The sequence below is a fragment of the Ranitomeya imitator genome, chromosome 3 (assembly GCF_032444005.1).
Source record: "Ranitomeya imitator isolate aRanImi1 chromosome 3, aRanImi1.pri, whole genome shotgun sequence".
Classification (NCBI taxonomy): Eukaryota; Metazoa; Chordata; class Amphibia; order Anura; family Dendrobatidae; genus Ranitomeya; species Ranitomeya imitator.
Genome location: NC_091284.1, coordinates 825,858,725 through 825,883,045, shown reverse-complemented (window position 1 = coordinate 825,883,045; position 24,321 = coordinate 825,858,725). Strand labels below are relative to the sequence as shown.

The following is a 24,321-nucleotide window of genomic DNA, read 5'->3' as shown; positions in this document are numbered from 1 at the left end:
GTGACTGCACCAGCAGAATAGTGAGTGCAGCTCTGGAGTATTATACAGGATGTGACTCAGGATCAGTAATGCAATGTATGTACACAGTGACTGCACCAGCAGAATAGTGAGTGCAGCTCTGGAGTATTATACAGGATGTGACTCAGGATCAGTAATGTAATGTATGTACACAGTGACTGCACCAGCAGAATAGTGAGTGCAGCTCTGGAGTATAATACAGGATGTAACTCAGGATCAGTAATGTAATGTATGTACACAGTGACTGCACCAGCAGAATAGTGAGTGCAGCTCTGGAGTATAATACAGGATGTAACTCAGGATCAGTAATGTAATGTACGTACACAGTGACTGCACCAGCAGAATAGTGAGTGCAGCTCTGGAGTATAATACAGGATGTAACTCAGGATCAGTAATGTAATGTATGTACACAGTGACTGCACCAGCAGAATAGTGAGTGCAGCTCTGGAGTATAATACAGGATGTAACTCAGGATCAGTAATGTAATGTATGTACACAGTGATCGCACCAGCAGAATAGTGAGTGCAGCTCTGGGGTATAATACAGGATATAACTCAGGATCAGTAATGTAATGTATGTACACAGTGACTGCACCAGCAGAATAGTGAGTGCAGCTCTGGGGTATAATACAGGATGTAACTCAGGATCAGTAATTTAATGTATGTACACAGTGACTGCACCAGCAGAATAGTGAGTGCAGCTCTGGGGTACATTAATAAATATGGGAAGCATTAAAACAAATCTCCTTTCCTTATCCTGATACAATGGCCACTACAGGGATCAGGAGCTTGAGGCTGTGTGCACACGTTGCTGATTTTTCGCATTTTTTTTCGCGTTTTTTTCACTATAAAACCGCAAAAAAAAAAAAGCATACATTATGCATCCCATCATTTAGAATGAATTCCACAATTTTTGTGCACATGATGCATTGCGGTAAAAAACGCAGCATGTTCATTAATTTTGCGGATTTTTTGCGGATTTCCCACTATATAATGCATTGGGAAATGTCCGGAAAAATCAGCAAAAAAAACCGCACCAAAAACGCGCAAAAAACGCATGCGGATTTATTGCAGAAAATTTCAGGTTTTTCACAGGAAATTTCTGCAAGAAACGTGTGCACATAGCCTAAAAGTCTCAGAACCCTAAGTAAATCTACACCATCCCAGTTTATACTAGTGATATCATTTTATTCAGTAATGGGGACTCAGACATCCTACCAGTCCATTGGGCCCCTGTGTGACCGCAGCTTCGGAAGTGACTGGAGTATAATTAGCTATGAAGTAAGAATAGTGACGATGTATGGCAGCGCTGCGGAGCGTTACATGTAGATAACAACCACAGGAAGCTGCTCTGCACTTACAGGTTCATGGAGCTTCGGCGCAGGGACCCCGACTTTCTTTTCAGGGTGGTGCAGAGGAGCAGGTCTGTGAAGAGGAAGAGCGATCGGTCCTTCTTACCCCCAACAGCTTTCTGTGGGACAGCGAAACGAGATACCCGTCACCCCAACGTCAGGAGGGAGCAACGCGGGACAGAAAGCCGAGGTCATACACAGACATGCAGATAACAATGGCCGCACAGCTCCTGGGAGTGCCACCTCTGCAGCATTACATAAGAAACGGTCCCGCTCTTACCACTTCCACCACCATCTCCTGCCGCACAAATCTCCGGAAAGGAACGGGAAGCTGCAGAGAAGAAAATCCCAAGGTCTGATCAGAAAATGGTGTGTGCCCCCCCCCAAGATACAGAGAAGAGCCCACCTGTAAATGTGTCAGCAAACAAGGGGGGGGCGAGCAGTGGATGGAAAGCACAAAGGAGGGCGAGCAGTGGATAGAAAGCACAAAGGAGGGCGAGCGGTGGATAGAAAGCACAAAGGAGGGCGAGCGGTGGATAGAAAGCACAAAGGAGGGCGAGCGGTGGATAGAAAGCACAAAGGAGGGCGAGCAGTGGATAGAAAGCACAAAGGAGGGCGAGCGGTGGATAGAAAGCACAAAGGAGGGCGAGCAGTGGATAGAAAGCACAAAGGAGGGCGAGCAGTGGATAGAAAGCACAAAGGAGGGCGAGCGGTGGATAGAAAGCACAAAGGAGGGCGAGCAGTGGATAGAAAGCACAAAGGAGGGCGAGCAGTGGATAGAAAGCACAAAGGAGGGCGAGCGGTGGATAGAAAGCACAAAGGAGGGCGAGCAGTGGATAGAAAGCACAAAGAAGGGCGAGCAGTGGATAGAAAGCACAAAGGAGGGCGAGCGGTGGATAGAAAGCACAAAGGAGGGCGAGCGGTGGATAGAAAGCACAAAGGAGGGCGAGCGGTGGATAGAAAGCACAAAGGAGGGCGAGCAGTGGATAGAAAGCACAAAGGAGGGCGAGCAGTGGATAGAAAGCACAAAGGAGGGCGAGCGGTGGATAGAAAGCACAAAGGAGGGCGAGCAGTGGATAGAAAGCACAAAGGAGGGCGAGCGGTGGATAGAAAGCACAAAGGAGGGCGAGCAGTGGATAGAAAGCACAAAGGAGGGTGAGCAGTGGACAGAGCAGACACAGAAGGGCGAGCGGTGGACAGAGCGGCACAGAAGGAGGGCGAGCGGTGGACAGAGCGGACACAGAAGGGAGAGCGGTGGACAGGGCGGACACAGAAGGGAGAGCGGTGGACAGGGCGGACACAGAAGGGCGAGCGGTGGACAGGGCGGACACAGAAGGGGGAGTGGTGGACAGAGCAGACACAGAAGGGCGAGCGGTGGACAGAGAAGACACAGAAGGGCGAGCGGTGGACAGAGCGGCACAGAAGGAGGGCGAGCGGTGGACAGAGCAGACACAGAAGGGTGAGCGGTGGACAGAGCGGACACAGAAGGAGGGCGAGCGGTGGACAGAGCAGACACAGAAGGGTGAGCGGTGGACAGAGCGGACACAGAAGGAGGGCGAGTGGTGGACAGAGCGGACACAGAAGGGAGAGCGGTGGACAGGGCGGACACAGAAGGGCGAGTGGTGGACAGGGCGGACACAGAAGGGCGAGCAGTGGACAGGGCGGACACAGAAGGGGGAGTGGTGGACAGAGCGGACACAGAAGGGCGAGCGGTGGACAGAGAAGACACAGAAGGGCGAGCGGTGGACAGAGCGGCACAGAAGGAGGGCGAGCGGTGGACAGAGCAGACACAGAAGGGTGAGCGGTGGACAGAGCGGACACAGAAGGAGGGCGAGCGGTGGACAGAGCAGACACAGAAGGGTGAGCGGTGGACAGAGCGGACACAGAAGGAGGGCGAGTGGTGGACAGAGCGGACACAGAAGGGCGAGCAGTGGACAGAGCGGCACAGAAGGGCGAGCGGTGGACAGAGCAGACACAGAAGGGCGAGCAGTGGACAGAGCGGACACAGAAGGGCGAGCAGTGGACAGAGCGGACACAGAAGGGCGAGCAGTGGACAGAGCGGACACAGAAGGGCGAGCGGTGGACAGAGCGGACACAGAAGGGCGAGCAGTGGACAGAGCAGACACAGAAGGGCAAGCGGTGGACAGAGCGGACACAGAAGGGTGAGCGGTGGACAGAGCGGACACAGAAGGGCAAGCGGTGAACAAAGCGGACACAGAAGGGCAAGCGGTGGACAGAGCGGACACAGAAGGGCAAGCAGTGGACAGAGCGGACACAGAAGGGCAAGCGGTGGACAGAGCGGCACAGAAGGGCGAGCGGTGGACAGAGCGGCACAGAAGGGCGAGCGGTGGACAGAGTGGCACAGAAGGGCGAGCAGTGGACAGAGCGGACACAGAAGGGCGAGCGGTGGACAGAGTGGCACAGAAGGGCGAGCAGTGGACAGAGCGGACACAGAAGGGCAAGCGGTGGACAGAGCGGACACAGAAGGGTGAGCGGTGGACAGAGCGGACACAGAAGGGCAAGCGGTGAACAAAGCGGACACAGAAGGGCAAGCGGTGGACAGAGCGGACACAGAAGGGCAAGCAGTGGACAGAGCGGACACAGAAGGGCAAGCGGTGGACAGAGCGGCACAGAAGGGCGAGCGGTGGACAGAGCGGCACAGAAGGGCGAGCGGTGGACAGAGTGGCACAGAAGGGCGAGCAGTGGACAGAGCGGCACAGAAGGGCGAGCGGTGGACAGAGCGGCCACAGAAGGGCGAGCAGTGGACAGAGCGGACACAGAAGGGCGAGCGGTGGACAGAGCAGACAGAAGGGCGAGCGGTGGACAGAGCGGGCACAGAAGGAGGGCAAGCAGTGGACAGAGCGGGCACAGAAGGAGGGCGAGCGGTGGGCACAGCACAGAATGTAGGTGGACAGCAGTGGTGTTTGGCAGCAATCACATACGTCCTCCATGCCCTCGATGTGAGCCTCTATCTCTTGCAGGATGCGGGTGTCCCTCTCTGCCTCCTCTGCGCTCCTCATTCCCTTGTTGATCCTCTCTGCCAGCTGCTTGATGTTTCTCTGGGCACCCAGAAGGCACAGGTGGTCCGGGTGGTCCTCCGGCGTGTGCTTCAGCAGATCCTGCAAGAAGAGCAGAAACAGGAGTCAGTGGGAGCCCACACACCCGTCTGTTCACCACCCACTCAGCCAGCACCATCGGGCACACAGAGGATCCCGGCCAGGAGCCGCCGCAGCCAGAACCCTCCAGTAACAAACAATCAAACTAGCTCCATCTGTATTGTGTGCAGACCAGGAGTATACAGGTGTGCACACAGTGTATATTATATGTGCGGTATACAGGTGTGCACACAGTGTATATATGTGCGGTATACAGGTGTGCACAGAGTGTATATTATATGTGCGGTATACAGGTACAGGTGTGCACACAGTGTATATTATATGTGCGGTATACAGGTGTGCACACAGTGTATATTATATGTGCGGTATACAGGTGTGCACACAGTGTATATATGTGCGGTATACAGGTATAGGTGTGCACACAGTGTATACATGTGCGGTATACAGGTACAGGTGTGCACACTGTGTATATATGTGCGGTATACAGGTACAGGTGTGCACACTGTGTATATATGTGCGGTATACAGGTACAGGTGTGCACACTGTGTATATATGTGCAGTATACAGGTACAGGTGTGCACACTGTGTATATATGTGCGGTATACAGATGTGCACACTGTGTATATGCGGTATACAGGTACAGTTGTGCACAGTGTATATATATGCGGTATACAGGTGTGCACACTGTGTATATATGTGCGGTATACAGGTACAGGTGTGCACACTGTGTATATATGTGCAGTATACAGGTACAGGTGTGCACACTGTGTATATATGTGCGGTATACAGGTGTGCACACTGTGTATATGCGGTATACAGGTACAGTTGTGCACAGTGTATATATATGCGGTATACAGGTGTGCACACAGTGCATATATGTGCGGCATACATGTGCGGTATACAGGTACAGGTGTGCACACAGTATACAGTATATGTGTGGAATATAGGTACACGCACAGACATAGCACTGCATTATAAATCCGCACCATACATGTGCTTATACAGGAACATTCCAGGCACAAAGCTGCTGCATTTCCAGATCTGGCCACCAGGTGGCACACCTCATCTTTTCCCATTGTCATTGCTGGGTATTGTTTGCTTGCTGGAAGGTCGTTGCTTTCCTCTGCCTGAGTTATTTCCGTAGCATAAAATGTCAACTTACGTCAATTGTTAATCAGAATTAAAAAAGATAAGGGACGTCAGATATTACCCTTTAAATAAATTGTCACTCACCGCACAGAACATAAATCGAGGGCCAGACGTTGGACTCTATTCGAACCCAGGACCCCGAGGTAACATCTATGGATGATTATATGCTGCCATATGTACCTTAAACACAGATCATGTGCCATCTATGTTGCCCAGCTCTGGTTGGTCCTATATCCCTTTTGCTATTGGTTGATTAGACACGGTGGCGCAGTGGTTAGCACTACAGCCTTGCAGCGCTGGGGTCCTGGGTTCTAATCCCACCCAGGACAACATCTGTAAAGAGTTTGTATATTCTCTCCGTGTTTGCGTGGGTTTCCTCCGGGCACTCTGGTTTCCTCCCACATTCCAAAGACATACAGATAGGGATTCTAGATTGTGAACCCAATCGGGGACAGTGATGATAATGTGTGCAAAACTCTAAAGCGCTGCGGAATATGTTAGCGCTATATAAAAATAAAGATTATTATTATTATTTAAAAACCTGTAGAGAAGTCTCCGCCCCTGAGGAACTGAATCATTAACAAACTAAAAGGGGAAGGAAAGAAAATAATCGCCAAGCTCTTCTATCCTGCGTGGCATCCACAGCTCTCGTGGTTGGACTCACTGGGGCCAATAATTCTTGTCACGGATCCCTACTCCGTGGTGTCACTCATTCGTCACGTGCCTGCTCTCACACGTGACTTGGGGTTGTGCCTGCAAGGGTTAATCTATCTCCCCACTCTCAGTCCAGCATTCAACCTGTGTCCTATACTGTAATGGGAGCATAAATCACACACCGACTGGTGTGAATTCCGCTCTCGGGCTCCCTCCGGTGGTTGTAAGTGGCACTTTTGTGAGTTCTGCTCTTGGGCTCCCTCTTGTGGTTTCAAGTGGTATGGCTGCTCCTTGGAGTTAGCTGTCATCAGCTGCCTCCACTTATCGTCTCTTCTGCTCGGCTATTTAGGCCTGGCTGTTCCTTCAGCCAGTGCCACTCGTAAATGGTTCCTGGTTGCATTCACATCTCTTTGGATTTCCCTGTTATCCTGACCAGTTCTGCAAAGCTAAGTTTTTGCTTGCGCTTTTCTGTTCACAGATTGTGGACTTATCCGTTCAGTGCTTTCTATGTTTGTCCAGCGTTATCAGTATGAATTAATTCGGTCTTGCTGGAAGCTCTGGGAAACAGATTTACCCTCCACACCTTTAGTCAGGTGTGGAGATTTTTTTGTAAACTCTGCGTGGATTTTTGTAGTGTTTTATACTGACCGCACAGTATTCCATCCTGTCCTATCTATCAAGCTAGACTGGCCTCCTGTGCTCATCCTGGTTTCATTCTGTGTATGTCTTTTTCCTCTCCACTCACAGTCATTATTTGTGGGGGGCTAATCTATCCTTTGGGGATTTTCTCTGAGGCAAGATGGTTTTCCTGCTTCTGTCTTTAGGGGTAGTTAGCTCTTAGGCTGTGACGAGATGCCTAGGGAGAGTTAGGAGCATTCCACTGCTACTTCTAGTGTTGTGTTGAGCTTAGGGACTGCGGTCAGTACAGTTACCACTTCCTTCTGAGCTCGTTCCATGTTGCTCCTAGACCACCGCATCATAACACCGACCCAGGCCACACACCCGCTCATACACGCGGCCACTACTCATCGAATACACGAGCGATGAGTCCTGGAAATAATAATACTAATAAAAATATGTCTATCACTCATAAGGCTCACACACCTTAGGCTATGGATTCTGTTAGAACATTCAAGGTTCAACTTGTTAAAGTTTTATACTTTAATAACAAAAGGTTCAATGCTTACAATAAGAAAAAGGATATAAAAATATGATAATAAAAAGACATACAACTTATGCAAACAGTATCAAAATAAACAGGAGAACTTACAGAAATTATCTAACTGGTAGTTGCTTTCTGCTCCCTGAGGGTAGGACTATGTAGATTGGATCACACCAGCTTCTCAGGCTGCCCCCATCATGTGAACACAATTCTCTGTCTGCAGCCTAAATTTATAACTTTGGTCTGAGGTCAGGTTTCTAGACTGGCCCCTCAGGTCAATATCATAACTGCTGTCTGTTTGATTGGGCCACGGCCGCGCCCTAAATGAATATATTATTTTCTCTTGTGAAAAGGTTCTCAGGAATAGATTCCCTCAGGCCGCAATTAGCATCTCCCCTCCAAGACCTAGGAGGTGCCAAATGTTACTTTTCTTCTTGGCCCTAGCTAGACCTTCCGGTGAGATATGGAGACAATTTCTACTAGTCCCAAGGAAGTACCAGGTGTGCCTTGCCTTCAGGACAGATGTTACATTATCACTATTCACACATATAACCCTAGACATATGTCACCACACACACACATATTATATATATATATATATATATATATATATATATATATATACACACACACATATACACACACATATTTCACCACAATACGCCAATAAAAAAAGAGAAGTCTGAAAATTCTGCCAATTTCACCATGTAAAGAGCACCAGATTGTAGGAGACTGACTTTAGCGTCAAGAAGCTGCTCGGAGCACGTAAAGCTCGTCGTGGCGCATCACATCACAGCTCTCATGACATTGTGGTGAAATCATCAGGAAACATCTTCCCTTCTCACAGAAAAACGTTTTGTAAACAACTTGAGTTAATTGACTTCTCTGCACAAAATGTAACAAAGGAGGTTGAAGTGTTGTGTGTCGCTGCGCCAGTCTCTCCGGGGGATTCTGGAACATTCTGTTTGTCGGTGTGAAGGTGCCCGAGGGATTGCACAGCAAAGTGACGTGTCTCTTAAAGGGGCAAATGCATTATCTGCCCTTGTATCAGCTATGTCCCCTTTAACAGAACCGCCGAAGGACATTTTACTGCAAGTGATGAGTATGTACAACGGCATGTAAAAGTTTGTGCACCTCTGGTCAAAATTACGGTTATTGTGAACATTTTTTTTTTTTTTTTAAATACAAAAAGTTAAATGGCTGAATGAAAAAGTTTGGGCACCCTAGGAGATTAGCACCCCTAGATAAGTTTCAGACCTTAATCATCCTGTTAGGGTTATGGCTTGTTCACCATCATCGTTAGGAAAGGCGGGAGATGCAAATTTCCCAACTTTCTAAAAACCCAGCCTCCTCTAACCTTGTGACAAAAAACAGCAGCCATGGGATCTTCTAAGAAGCTACCGAGCACTCTGAAAATGAAAATGGTGGAGCAGGAGAAGGCTATAATAAGATAGCAAAGTGTTTTCAAGTTGTCCTTTCCTCAGTTCCAAATGTAATTAAGAAATGGCAATTATCAGGAACAGTAGAGGTCAAGATAAGGTCTGGAAGACCAAGCAATATTTCAGTGAGAGCTGCTTGTAGGATTGCCAAGGAGGCAATTCAGAACCCCCACATGACTGCACAAGACCTTCAGAAAGATTTAGCAGACTCTGAACAGTAGAATAATGTACCACAACTCCAGAGATACCTGCACAATTATGTCCTTCATGGTGGAGTCATGAGAAGAAAACCTCTCCTGCATCCTCACCATAAAATTCAGAGTCAGATGTATGCAAAAGAAGATCTAAACAAGCCTGATGCACTTTGGAAACAAGTCCTGTGGACCGATGAGGTAAAATAGAAGTCTTGGCCCCAATGATCAAAAGGTATGTGTGGAGAACAAAGGGCACAGAATTTCAGGAAAAGAACATCTTACCAACCATTAACATGGGGGTGGATGAATCATGCTCTGGGGTTGTGTTGCAGCCAATGGCACGGGGAACATTTCAAGGGTAGAGGGAAGAATGGATCTAATGAAATTTCAACAGATTCTTAATGCAAACATAACACCATCTGTAAAAAAGCCGAAGGTGAGAAGAGGAAGAGGATGGCTGCTACAAATGGAGAAAGATCCTAAACTCAAGTCACAATCCACAATAGACAACCTCAAAAGGCGCAAGCTGAAGGTTTTACAATGGCCCTCACAGTCCCCTGATCTGAACATCATTGAAAATCTGAGGCTGGACCTCAAAATAGAGGAGGCAAGACGCCCCAGGAATCTCACAGAACCGGAGGAATTCTCTAAGGAAGAATGGAGGAGAATACGTCAAACAAGAACTGAAAAAGACTCTTGTCTGGCTACAAATAGAGTTTACAAGCTGTGATACTTGCAAAAGCAGGCGCTACTAGGTATTAACCATGCAGGGTGCACAAACTTTTGCAGTGGCCCATTTTACTTTTCGGAAATTTTTAAAACACAAAGGAAATGTGTCATCATCTGTGTTTTATCTTCAACATGCTTAGCAGTTCACAATACAGTATTTTTAACCAGGGGTGCCAAAACTTTTACATGACACTGTAGGTCCTGTGAATAGGAGTATATGCTGTATGCCTTGTATATCCCGAGCAGCAGGGAAGGCAATTACCATGGCTGCCAGCATCAGCATAAGACCAGAAGGAACTTCACCCCGATGAGATCACAACACTGCGGAGAGACCCCGGGAGAGGGATGCCCTCCTGCGAGTTCCTCCTAGTGGTGTCTGTAAGGATTTCCAGCAGCACTGGGGGACAGGCAGGAGCTCTCTGCTCTCCCAGGAGCACCCAGACCAGCGCTGGACCAGTGGAGCATTGTACAGTCCCCAGGCCCGGGGAAGATCCCCTGCAGAACAGCACGGTAAGATTTAGTATCATTCAAGTACTGTGCCTTTAAGACCATTCTAACCATCAAGCCAATGATGCCACCGCCTGCAGCTTTCAGCGCCCCCTACTGTTACTGTGTTCTGCCATCACTCTTAAAGGGGAACTCCATAACCACCTTTCTTCTACACTTATAGAACGATCAGAAAAATGTCCCTTTTATGAATATTGAATTTTATTTAAAAAAAAAAAAAAAAAAAGAGAGAAAACCGTTTCATGATATCTTGTTCCAGTACGGAGATACGGTCTTTTGAAGATACAGGTCCAAAGCCTTGAGGCTGCACTACTGAGAAAGTCAGGAAAACGTTCATCATGGAGACCACAAGGATGGACACCGGTAGGAGAGGATGCCGTGAACAGATGGAGAGCGGCGTCCACACACCACCTAAGATGCAGGATGGACTGCTCTCAGTAGTGCAGCCTCAGGCTTTGGGCCTTTAATGTGAAGAGCTCAGATCTCGGCCTAGGAACAAGATATTTTAAAATGGTTTTCACATTTTTAGTGTACACTAAATGCACTTGTTTGACAATCTTCTCCTAGGATTCCAATAAAGCACAATCGGTGTCTCTATATCAGAGCGAGGCCACAAGCGCCTCATCTCAGCGGGGTTTAGTATCTCGACAATATAAAGAGCAGGTATTCTCCCAAGAGAAATACTAGAGGTGAGAGGATCGTGCTACAGAACCCTGGTCAGTATTCCGGGGATCTTTTCTCCTACCTCCCGGCATCCATAGCTACTTACATGATTAGCCGGCATGGCGTGACGTCGTCTGTGTGACACACAACCCAATGATGATATGGCACCGGGCTGAGGAGCCAAAATAGGAACCGCGTGTTGAACATTTGGCTTTTATTGGCTCTGTGGTTCACTGCACAGAATACAGAATGAGTTAACTGAGAAACCGCTGGTGAGTTCGGCGCGGTGCCTCCTGGCACCATTATATCACATGACTGTTGTGGGCCGTTATGATCAAAGATGTCCGCTCTGAAAGGCCGCAGAGATCAGCGGCCGGCGATTGTCATGTCGACACCATTCTGGAAGGTAGAACGATGGGGGACTGTCTGGTCATGAGCAGCCGAAGTCAGAAGGAACAGATACACAGCTCAGTGACAGCTTATAAGTCACATGTTGGACAACAGGGCGGAGCCGAATAGCAGTTTGTTTCCCTGGGCAACCAGCTGAACTGTGAATGCAGCTCTGGATGTCAATGACTGATCCCACCCGTGGCCCCCGAGCATCTTACCTTGACAATGAGCTCGTATCGTGGGATCCTCTGGACGGGTTTGATCATCAGGTCTGACAGCGCCTGCTTCTCCTTGTTCTCCCGGGTACATTGCTGTGAAGAGAAGAAAAATATGTAACAAGAAATTACCTCAGAGAGCAGAACATGGGGCCGAGGATCATGGCGGCTCCCGGTAGACCATCGCTTGGGTCCTGCTCCTCCCCCCGTACACCATTACCCATGGGATGTTTCATGTCCTGGACTGACCCTGTGGCTCGGGGGTGATGTTTCATGTCTTGGACTGACCCTGTAGCTCGGGGGGGATGTTTCATGTCCCGGACTGACCCTGTGGCTTGGGGGCTATGTTTCATGTCGCGGACTGACCCTGTAGCTCGGGGGGGGGGGGGGATGTTTCATGTCTCGTACTGACCCTGTGGCTCGGGGGTGATGTTTCATGTCCCGGACAGACCCTGTGGCTCGGGGGGGATGTTTCATGTCCCAGACTGACCCAGTGGCTCGGGGGGATGTTTCATGTCCTGGACTGACCCTGTAGCTCGGGGGGGGGGGGGGGGGGGGGATGTTTCATGTCTCGGACTGACCCTGTGGCTCGGGGGTGATGTTTCATGTCCCGGACAGACCCTGTGGCTTGGGGGCGATGTTTCATGTCCCGGACTGACCCTGTAGCTCAGGGGGGATGTTTCAGGTCCTGGTCTAACCCTGTAGCTCAGGGGCGATGTTTCATGTACCGGACTGATCCAGTGGCTCATAGGCGATGTTTCATGTCCCGGACTGACCCAGTGGCTCGAGGGCGATGTTTCATGTCCCGGACCGACCCTGTGGCTCGGGGGGGGGGGGGTGTTTCATGTCCCGGACTGACCCAGTGGGTCGGCGGGATATTTTGTTCAAGCGTAACCACGGTAACTTATTTTAGCGCCAGTCAGTGCAGGACATGGTACCTGTGGCCTTTCCTCACCCACCTGACGCTGAGCATCTGTGGCACATTATGGCCCCCGGGCACGACAGCTTCATCCTATTACTCCCTCCCCTGCCATCCTCCATCTAGAAGCCATCACTTGGCCTGTGTTATGTTTGCGAAGACCAAGAACACAGCCACCCGGTCCGCTGGCCCCCTTTCAAGCGCGTTCTGCTCCACAGGCCGTGTCTCGCATCCATTTTCTTCCTTAGCTGAATGGCGTTACCGAGACGGGAAACTAAATTGAATCATTTCACTTCACCATGGAGCGATGGAGGAGACGGAGGACAATTCATTCCAGATGCAATAAAAGCAATATGGCCAACAACACAATTAGGTCTAATAATCCCAGACGGCACGCGGATGATTCACAGGAAATAAGTGTAACGATAAATAGGCGGCGCTGCGGACAATCAGCGGCTGATGTCAGCAAGCGGGAATTCAATTACTATGCTCATTCTGGCAACCAAAATACCAAGACGGCTACAGACAGAGAGAATTATCTTCTATGGTGTCCGGGTTACCAGTAAACTAGAAAGAATATTATATGACATCGATATGGGCGGCAGGGCAATTGTCCCAGTGGCCAATATTGTGGCCCGTACAGATGGAAATGTGATCTACTAAGGATCCATCTTAAGTAATTCGTAAGTAAAAACACTTCCATTATCTGGAGAAGCTCCAGATTTATGGGTACAAGGTGAGGAGACGACTCCCATTGTTGGGTACAAGGCGAGGAGACGACCCCCTGTGTTGGGTACAAGGCGAGAAGAGCCCCTGTGTTGGGTACAAGGGGAGTAGATGATCCCCTTTGTTGGGTACAAGGCGAGGAGACGACCCCCTTTGTTGGGTACAAGCCGAGAAGAGTCCCTGTGTTGGGTACAAGGTAAGGAGACGATCCCCTTTGTTGGGTACAAGGCGAGGAGATGACCCCATTTGTTGGGTACAAGGCGAGGAGACGACCCCCTTTGGGTACAAGGTGAGAAGACGACCCCCTTTGTTGGGTACAAGGCGAGAAGACAACCCCCTTTGTTGGGTACAAGGCGAGAAGACCACCCCCTTTGTTGGGTACAAGGCGAGGAGATGACCCCATTTGTTGGGTACAAGGCGAGGAGATGACCCCATTTGTTGGGTACAAGGCGAGGAGACGACCACCTTTGTTGGGTACAAGGCGAGGAGACGACCCCATTTGTTGGGTACAAGGCAAGGAGATGACCCCCTTTGTAGGGTACAAGGCGAAGAGACAACCCTCTGTGTTGGGTGTGGGTGATATATGTGGAGATAATCCCCTGTGACGGGTACAAGTACAAGACACTGCAATTATGGCTGTGTCCGCCTTTTACATAGCATTGACCTACCTCCAGGAACTTAATGAAGGCTGGACGGGCTTCCTTCGCTATCCTGACTGCATCCTTGGCGTTGAGGAAATTATCGATATAAGCTGAGTAGATGCTGACCAGGATTTCCTTGGAAAACTACAAGAATACACAAAGTATTAGAGAAGAGACTGATATATGTAATAGCCCTGGCTTCTCATCACATTGCTGCATTAATTTCTCCATTAATGGGGCCACTATGGATTTGCACAATGAAGAAGCAGTGATGCCATAGCAGGAGATTTCTACGTCTTTTTCCGGCCACTTCTTGAAGACGTCTTTGAGGATCTGGTTTCTTTACATATAGAGGTTACTCCTTTCTACATTAGGTCACAGTATATGTGTCTTCTGGCAATTTTTTGGAATAGCTCTGCCATATTATATGGCTAGATCAGACTGTGAGTCCACAGGAATAATGTTACCGTATGTGATGTGTGGAGAAGCGTCAGAGAGTAAATTTATATCTGGACTCAATTACTGAAGACTCCAAAAAGAAAATGTCAGAAAATAAAAGATCCCCAATCTGACGATAATACAACTATTCCACCAGACATGACAGTCACCCAACTGTACGACGAGACCAGTAGGGACGCCCAGGTGTTACATTCGTGGCTTCCGACATCACATTATTAGATATTCCGGGGACTCGCTCTAAGTTTTGATCTGGTAGGGTATGACATCAAAGCATTAATTAGGAACAGATAATTAACGAGATGCCTCGCGGGTATGACACGACTCCTATCTGTGTAGCCGAGTCTTCTACAGATATGAGAAGATTTTCTATTTGCATATTACGTCTTCTGGGACAAAAAAAAAAAAGACGGAGTAAAATAACAAATGGAGGGGAGGGGGTCAAGTCACCACTACAATGCAAGTCACATGAAAATGTTATATTTTGTCATGTTCCCAAAGTGAAAATTAATGGAAACCTGAAGAAGATTTTTATTTCCACCTGATAGTGCTTGTGGGCTGTCGTGTGGACGTTGTGTCGAAAAGCAATTTCAAGGAGGAAGCAAGTCTCAGCTTAGTTAGGATGCAAAGATTTGGTTCACTGCCAGAACGGCACCTCTGGGGTCCCCGTCGCCTCCTCCGATACTTTTTAGTCTTGCTTTTCGCCATGCACTTGCCTTCATAGGTTTGCATTCATTGCAATGATTTAAAACATGGTGAATTTCGACATCAAGGACAGGGTCCCCCAGGCCTCTGCTACTCACCGACTGGCCCAGGATGTCCCCCACGGTCTGGATGTCTGCCCAGTTCTGCATACAGTAGCTGACCTGCTCCAGAAATTGTTCATGGTGCTCCAGCAGCTCTGGGATGTGGTCAAAGATCTCGTCCACCAAAGACGGGTCACACAAGAAGGAATTCTCTGGCTGCTTCAGTGGTTTCATGTAACCCTGCACGCAAGAAAAAAAAAACCCAAAACATTCAGTTATCACTGGTGTGTAACAGTCATCACGAGACATTAGATAACCAATGTTAAACAGTGCCACCCCATCCACAGGTTGGGTTTGGTATTGCAGCCTATTGCAATACCAGACATCTCCTGAACTGGGGTGGTGAGATTTCTGGAAGAAGGCAGACAAAATTTTCTAACAATTCACCCTCCCGATATGACCACTTTCCATGGAGAAATCCCTGTAACGAGTGACTCGAAAACTGTTCAAATGCAAATATATCTATGAACCCTTCCAACCTCAATAAGAATTCACTTTCCAGAGGACTTCCATAGTCTTCTGCCAAAAGGCTCCAACTTTTTGAAAAGCGGCCAGTTAATAGGGAGGGAACCAGATTACAGGTGGGAGATGGCCAATGTATACACTACCCATATAGTTATAATTAAAATATGGTGGTGGGACAGAAGAAGAACTGGGCAAGGATGATGGTTGGAGCCTCAAGTGTCCCCTATACTCCGGCTCTATTTTGCGGAGGGGGAGGATCCTGCTGCAGCCAGTGAGGAAGAAAAGGAGGGAGTAAGGCTGAGCTCTTGGGAAATTTAGAGATTATTTCTTTAGGAATGTATTAGTTTTAGTTGTAATATGAGACAATAGAATTATAGGAAAGGAGGCGATCAAGAAAGGAAGGGCTGGAATATTTTTGTGCATTTTTTTTAATTATTTTTAGCATTTTGTGTAGAAGTGTTGTCATTCATATAAAAGGTTATTTTAGTCATGTATTGGTTAGTAACGCACTCGTTGGGTTCATAAGTCTACAAATATGCGAAAAATGTGGATGGCCAATGAACTCCAGGGCTAAACTCATCACTCAAAAAAACCCACAAAAACACAAAAAAAAGCAGGCACGGATCGGAACGTGCCAAGTGAAAAATCACACCACAAAAGGAAACGATGTATAATTCAAGGAATTTATGAGGACAGACCTCAAAGAACCGAGCACACGCGACCATGGAGCTTGTAGGAACGCAGGGAGATTGTTACATTACATGTTCAGCCTGTCAACGCGGGTCTTATGCCGGATGAGAACAGTAGATTGCCGAGGCAGAGGACCACCAAACGGGAGCGTTCCAGAGCACGAGCGGCAGAAACACAAAGCTCCACCTGCTCTAGACCCCCGAAATAATCGCCCACCTTGTCCATTTCATAGTCAGTGGCAACAGGTGCTCTAGAAATCCAAAATAGTCTGGAGCTCGGAGAAACGAGACCCAATCAAGATCCTCATCTGAATGGAGGGAACACGGAGCGAATACAAGGGGTGTTGGCGAAAGGGTTTTTGAGGTTTAGTAGAAGAAGCAGGAAGAGGATAAGGGGCAAAAAAAATGTCTACGGGCTCAGACGTGTGTGTGTGTGTGTCCAGTACACGTAGTGACAGTTTTCACACGTACCGTAGATACTTATCCATTGAAGTTAATGAGTCTGTGCACATGTTGGTGTGTTTCCATGGACCATGTGTCCGTGAGCAAAATACGCTGACATGTCCGTTCTTTAACAGCAGCATGGACCACAATACTTCCTGCACACTGATGACTCACGGATCACATCTGTGTGTCATCAGTGTGACACTTACCAACGCCTGGGAAGCAGCAATACTGTTAGCATTGTAGCCCAGTGCTGGGTGCTGAGGACGGCTCTCATCATTCCCCCGCGCTCTACCAGAGATCAGCATGAGCAGGTGAGAATGTTGAGAGTTGTATTCAACTGATAACAGTGAAAGCAGGCGGTGCCTGATGGGAGTATTCATCAGCCGGCGCCTACTCTATAAATAAGTAAATAAAATGAAAAAAAAAAAAAAAAAACAGCGTGGTTTCCAATGTATTTTTGATAACCAGCCAGGAAAAACTGACAGCTGCGGGCTGCAACCCTCAGCTGTCAGCAAGGCTGGTTATCAAGAATAGAGGGCCTCCCATACTGTTTTTTTTATTATTATTATTTGATTAAATTAAAAAAAAAACAATGTGTGGTCCCCCCCCCCCCCCCCCCGTTTTAACAACCAGTCTTGCTAAAGCAGACAGCTGGGGGAGGGCTGGTATTCTCAGGCTGGTAAGAAAAAGTAACCAAGTTCACTGCAGTTCACAATTCTCATGGTGATCTGCAGTGAACTCGCTGAGCTGAACTCAGTGATTTTCTCACAGTGCGGAGGTCACCACAGTTCAGCCCAGCTGGGAACGCAGCCTCAGTGACTGGCAGAAATCTCAATTATGTCACCGCTGCTCTCTGATGCTGAGCTCGCAGCAGCTCATTCATCACTGGTTCTCAGCCTGGACGGTCGCATCTTGGCACCGTCCAGGTTGAAAACTATTTATCCCCAGATATGGATTACGGCGTGGGACAGAACAACGGAGAGGTGAGGGATATTGTCATCTTTTATTTTATAGTTTATTACAGGAGAACGAGGGCTTTGGTGGAATTAGGCGTTAGGTGAGTATAAGCGTGTTTGTTATTTTTAAATAAATACGAAATACTGTGATTTGTTTTTATTTCTAATAAAATACTTTATTCTGGCTGTGTCTTTATTTACATTACAACTGTAGGATTATAATGGATAGTTGTCGTACAGACGTCTCTCCATTAGTGATCAGTGGGCTGGATTTTACCAGACAATACAAAAGTGACTTCAATATGAACCCCACATGCCACTGCTACAAGGCAAGTGGGAAGAGCCGGGCAAATCGCAAGAATTGGCGCATCTAATAGATGTGCCTTTTCTGGACAGTTGCGGGCCGCTATTTTTAGGCTGGGGGGGTCAATATTTATGGCCCCTTACCAGCCTGAGAATACCAGCCCCCCAGCTGTCTGCTGTAGCAAGGCTGGTTGTCAAAAATGGGTTGGACCACACGCCGTTTTTTAAAATTACACAAATAATTTAAAAAAACAACAGTGTGGGGACCCCTCTATTCTTGATAACCAGCCCGCAGCTTTCAGTTTTGCCTGACTGGTTATCAAAAATACAGGGGAACCCATGCTGTTTTTTTAAATTTTATTTAATTATTTTTATCTCAGGCTGATGAATACTCCCATCAGCCACCGCCAGCTTTCATGGTTATTAGCCACAGCAGGCGAAGGCTGATGAAGTAGTAGTCTCAACAGCCGCCGCCTGCTCTTGCTGTTATCACCTGAATACAACTCAACATTCTCCGCTGCTCGTGCTGATCGCCGGCAGAGCAGGTGAGAATGATGTGATCTGTCTTCAGCACCCGGCGCCAGGGAACAGCGCAAACAGTACCGCTGCTTTCCAGGTGCACGTACGTGTGGTACTGATGTGTCACCTGTCTTACAATGATCTCAGGCCATCCTAGACCGGCTATTCTCTGGTGACCATCACTAATCCCTTAACGGCACTTTTATGTTTTACCCCATTCTTTTAGCATCTACTATATAATTGTCTAAGGGTCACTTCCGTCTTTCTGTCCTTCTGTCTGTCACAGATATTCATTGGTCGCGGCCTCTGTCTGTCATGGAAATCCAAGTCGCTGATTGGTCACGGAAAAACAGCCACGACCAATCAGCGACGGGCACAGTCCGGCAGCAACATGGCCGCTCCTTCCTCCCCGCAGTCAGTGCCCCCTCCATACTCCCCTCCAGTCAGCGCTCACACAGGGTTAATGGCAGCATTAACCGACCGCGCTATGCCGCGGTGTAACGCACTCAGTTAACACTGCTATTAACCTTGTGTGACCAACGTTTTACTATTGATGCTGCCTAAGCGGCATCAATAGTAAAAAGATCTAATGTTAAAAATAATAAAAAATCGTTATACACTCACCATCCGTCGGCCCCTCGGATCCACAACCGGCCTCTTCCGCTCGCGACGCTCCGGTAACCGGTCCATTCTGCGATCTCGTGAGATGATGACGTAGCGGTACGTCATCATCACGCGAGACCGCAATGCACTCGAGACCGGAGCGCGCGAGGAGCGTCAGTAACCACTTCGCTTGGATCCGGGGGCTCCGGAAGGTGAGTACTTAACTATTTTTTATTTTAATTCTTTTTTTTTTTTAAACAGGGATATGATGCCCACATTGCTAAATACTACGTGGGCTGTGCAATATACTACGTGGGCTGTGCAATATACTACATGGGCTGGGCAATATACTACGTGGCCTGGGCAATATACTACGTGGCAATAACAATGCAACTTTTTATTGATTTTCAGATGGAGAAAATAGATAACATTTATTACTTTTTGCTTTTTTTTGGTTATATATGGAACAAGTAACATGATTTTAATGAATCTCCCGCAGTCGCAATTCTTATTAATTAAGTGAAATGGGTGGAGAAAAATCAATTTCAGCACTTTGCAGAGAGGATTGACTGTACATAATAAACGGGCAGAGTGCCAGACAGCAGGCCTCAGGAAGTCATTATACCAGACGCTTCATGAAGATTTCCTGCCCAAATGAAAACATCCATAATGTGAGACCGGAGACAAGAATCGTCCACGGCCGATGACGAGCGGCTTCTATCCAATATTCATGCATCTCCATGAAGGAGGAGACAATATCAGAATCCTGTGGTTGTAGTTACCTGATTTTGCAGCATTAAATGACTACTGATCAGTAAACATTTACTGACCGGTGGTCGTTTAATAGCCCGTTTACACAGGCAGAAGACACTTACGATGCGCACTGAACAATAATCTGATTTCACAAATATCATCGTGATCAGGGAACATAGTTGCTTCTGTGGTTTCCAGAGCCAGGACTTTTGGCCTTTGAACCTGAATTATGGACATTATATAGTCATGTTTGGTGTGTTTAGGATGGTAAGAATATTGCTCGGAAACATGCAGGTCATTGTTCTCCTAGTAGGGTCAAGTAGGGAAATATGAGAGAAGTTAAAATCAGGTCCTGAACCTGTCTTTCCTTGGGTATAAGTAGACATCCTTTTTTCACCTGACCAGAAGTGGTGAGAGTTCTGGATGGGATTCATAAAAATCTCATCCACGGACCGTGTTAGACCCAAGGGATACAATGAGAATTGTGAATCTGTCCAAATTTCTACAATGTTTCAGTTGATCTATTCAGTAAGAGCTTTCTATAGCCTTGTTTTTGTACTGTTTTGCCTCATTGTTATTTCAGCGTTGTCATTTTGGTTAAGCAGTTTACGTTTTTTTTTATATTAAATCAAAAAAATTTTTTTTTTTTAAATAAGTTTGTTTGTTGCTTCTCTAAACGTACCCACAACCTCGAAGAGGGAAAGTGTAGCCTGGTTGTCCCAACAACCTCAAAAGAGGGAAAGTTTAGCCTGGTTGTACTCACAACCTCAAAGAGGGAAAATTTAGCCTGGTTGTCCCCACAACCTCAAAGAGGGAAAGTTTAGCCTCGATGTCCCCACAACCTCAAAGAGGGAAAGTTTAGCATGGTTGTACCCAGAACCTCAAAGAGGGAAAGTTTAGCCTAATTGTGCCCACAACCTCAAAGAGGGAAAGTTTAGCCTGGTTGTCCCCACAACCTCAAAGAGGGAAAGTTTAGCCTGGTTGTCCCCACAACCTCAAAGAGGGAAAGTTTAGCCTGGTTGTGTTATTCTGTGAGTGCCAGAGTTCTAGAAGTGTACCTGTTTGGTCCTAGAAAGTTGGATGTGCGTGTGTACTATTGTTTTGCCGAAGGCAATCGTTTTATTGGACTAACAAAATGCCGAATGGTGGCAGCAAGAAGTGTGACCTGGCAGTGGCGTGCACTTAGGCAAGTGGACAAGTGTGAGAAGCGTAGTCCCTCTTTACAGTCACGTGTGCCAGGAGCGGGTGTTCAGGACACCTAGTGCAACTTCTGAAATGTCCCAGAACACAACAAAATGTGAAGAATTCAGTCATCCTCAGATTCTCCACCACCTGCTCAAGGAGAGGCCGCCAAATCAGGCCTCTACACAAAACACCCTCCTTTCACTTTTTTCATGAAAATAACATTGAAACATGAAAATTCTCCCGAGAACATCCGGAAAGGCCTCCAAGACCACCTATCCTAAACTGAATACGATCACAGGTCCCCTCGATGGTGGAGGCTTCAGGGTCCCATAATTCACAAATAATCCAGATGACTAAACGTCTCTACTATATTCGCTCTTTGTGCCAAGTTATAATTTGGTAATTTTGCACTGTTGTCTAGAATCTCTTTGGATAATAAACAGGAAGCATTACAGTCACTAGCTTATCAATTATGAAAGGGCCTTTACGATCACATAATGCATACATATTTAATTTCATATCTTCATAAGAAGCCAACTACAACTTTGTGCAAGTATTTACAGCAGGAAAGACAAGAAATTACACAGTGCCTTTTAATATATAGCACTGAGTAGTGACCACATACTGAGCATGTGCCAGAATTGACAACCAGCACATGCTCAGTAGAGCCAGGACCATCTCCGCCTGACTCATTGGAGCTCTGTTGATCTTTTGTTGCCCACGAGGGACTTCTTTGGAGTGGAAGTGGGGGTGGGGGCTGTAACTTTGAATTCTCTTTACAAGTTATGATTTCTTTAACAGCATTTGAGCCAAACAAGTACTCCTGTGTATGGGAGAGCCGGCAAAGATACCAGCCGAACAATCTGTTAAAACCACCTTGTTCGACCAACAGCCATCTACTAAGTATGGGAGTTTCTAGTCTACACAACTGAAGAAATAATCTTGGCCTAACAAGCTGCAGGTATTCGTGGCCCTGGGTGAAAGTCTCAGTGCGCCCCTTTAACACCACAATTCATGATGCACAGATAAGAAATATAGGTATAGTACAATGCAAAGATTTCACATACGTCTTACAATACATGAGTGATACCGTATTTTTCGGACTATAAGACGCACTTTTTCCCAAAAAAATTTGGGAAGAAAATGGGGCGTGCGTCTTATAGTCCGAACGCAGGCTTACCGGGGGGTAGCGGCAGTGGTGTAGCAGCGTCCCTTCCTCAGGGAACTGGCGGCGGCAGAAGTGTGGTGATGCTGAAGCTCCGTGTCAGCGGTGAGTAGTGCGGAGCGCATCATTGGTTTCCCTGCGGCCATCTTCCTGAAGCCGTGGGCCGCAGGAGGCGGCGCGTGCGCGGACTGAGATCTCGGCTGACTTCTCGTGCTCAGTTTTCCTGAGGATGTGGGCTTGAGATCTCAGGGACCCTCGGCTTCAGGAAAATGGCCACCGGAGGCCACGAGTGTGAAGATTGAGATCTCTGCGGCCATTTTTTCTGAAGCCAAGGGCCGCTGAGATCTCAATCTGCGCACGCGCGGCCTCAGGAAATTGGCCTCAAAGAAACCAATGATGCGCTCGGCTCTGCTCACCGTGGACACCGGACTGCAGCATCGCCACATTTCTGCCGCTGGCATCATTAGGAAGGGACCCTGCTCCATGCAACGCACTCTGCTCTGCCTCACCGCCAACACCGGACCCACAGGGATACGCTGGAACTGCAGCATTGCCCCATTTCTACTGTCGCTGGCATCTTGAGGAAGGGACCATGCCTCCTGTGATCCCGCTCTACCACCGCCAGCCCTCAGGTGAGGTACCTTAAATTCGGACAACAAGACGAACCCCCATCTTATACAATCTTTTTTTTTTTTTGCTATTTTCCACCCCAAAATTTGGGGTGCGTCTTATAGTCCAAAAAATACGATATCTATTGTAAATTCTACAAGAGCTTAGAAATCGACAAATTGGGGGGATTGAGAACATTTTATCTTAGACCAGACAGTATAGTCTGCCATTCAGTATAATGATCCCCATATATTGCTCTGTACAAAATAATGGGTCCATATATTGCTCCATACAGTATAAAAAGCCCCATATATTGCTCCATACAGTATAACGAGCTGCATATAATGCTCCATACAGTAACAAGACCCATTTAATGCTCCATAGAGAATGGGCACCATTTAATGCTCCATACAGAATGGGCCCCATTTAATGCTCCATACAGAATGGGCCCCATATATTGCTCCATATATTATAATGAGCCCCATATATTGTTCCATACAGAATAGGCCCTACATAATGTTTTATACAGAATGGGACAGATATAATGCTTCATACAGAATGGGCCTTATAATGCTCCATACAGTATAATGGGCCCCATATAATGCTCCATACAGTATAATTGGCCCCATATAATGTTCCATACAGTAAAATGAGCCCCATACAGTGGGTATGGAAAGTATTCAAACCCCTTTAAATTTTTCACTCTTTGTTTCATTGCAGCCATTTGGTAAATTCAAAATAGTTCATTTTTTTCTCAGTAATGTTCACTCTGCACCCCATCTGGACTGAAAAAAAAAACAATAGAAATTTTTGCAAATTTAAAAAAAAAGAAAAAACTGAAATATTACATGGTCGTAAGTATTCAGACCCTTTGCTCAGACCCTCATATGTAAGTCACATGCTGTCCATTTCCTTGTGATCCTCCTTGAGATGGTTCTACTCCTTCATTGGAGTCCTGCTGTGTGTAACTAAACTGATAGGACTTGATTTGGAAAGGCGCCCACCTGTCTATATAAGACCTCACAACTCACAGTGCATGTCAGACCATGTGAGAATCATGAGGTCAAAGGAACTGGCCAAGGAGCTCAGAGACAGAATTGTGGCAAGGCTCAGATCTGGCCAAGGTTACAACAGAATTTCTGCAGCACTCAAGGTTCCTAAGAGCACAGTGGCCTCCATAATCCTTAAATGGAAGAAGTTTGGGACCACCAGAAGTCTTCCTAGGCCTGGCCGTCCTGCCAAACTGAGCAATCGTGGGAGCAGAGCCTTGGTGAGAGAGGTAAAGAAGAACCCCAAGATCACTGTGGCTGAGCTCCAGAGATGCAGTAGGGAGATGGGAGAAAGTTCCACAAAGTCACCTATCACTGCAGCCTCCACCAGTCGGGTCTTTATGGCAGAGTGGCCCCACGGAAGCCTCTCCTCAGAGCAAGACACATGAAAGCCCGCATAGAATTTGCTAAAAAAAAAAAAAAAACACATGAAGGACTCCCAG

At 47.4% G+C, this 24,321-nt stretch overlaps 1 protein-coding gene across 1 annotated transcript in view; it reads right to left on the bottom strand.

The window, feature by feature from the left end:
* ARHGEF17 (Rho guanine nucleotide exchange factor 17) overlaps positions 1-24,321 on the bottom strand; it is a 192,034-nt gene that overhangs the window by 19,218 nt on the left and 148,495 nt on the right. Inside the window, exons 3-8 of the mRNA XM_069759424.1 lie at positions 15,133-15,315; positions 13,901-14,017; positions 11,591-11,683; positions 4,312-4,488; positions 1,650-1,700; positions 1,379-1,488 (exon numbers count right to left, since the gene is read on the bottom strand). Coding sequence (XP_069615525.1) covers positions 1,379-1,488; positions 1,650-1,700; positions 4,312-4,488; positions 11,591-11,683; positions 13,901-14,017; positions 15,133-15,315 — 731 coding nt within the window. The remainder of the gene's footprint in view (positions 1-1,378; positions 1,489-1,649; positions 1,701-4,311; positions 4,489-11,590; positions 11,684-13,900; positions 14,018-15,132; positions 15,316-24,321) is intronic.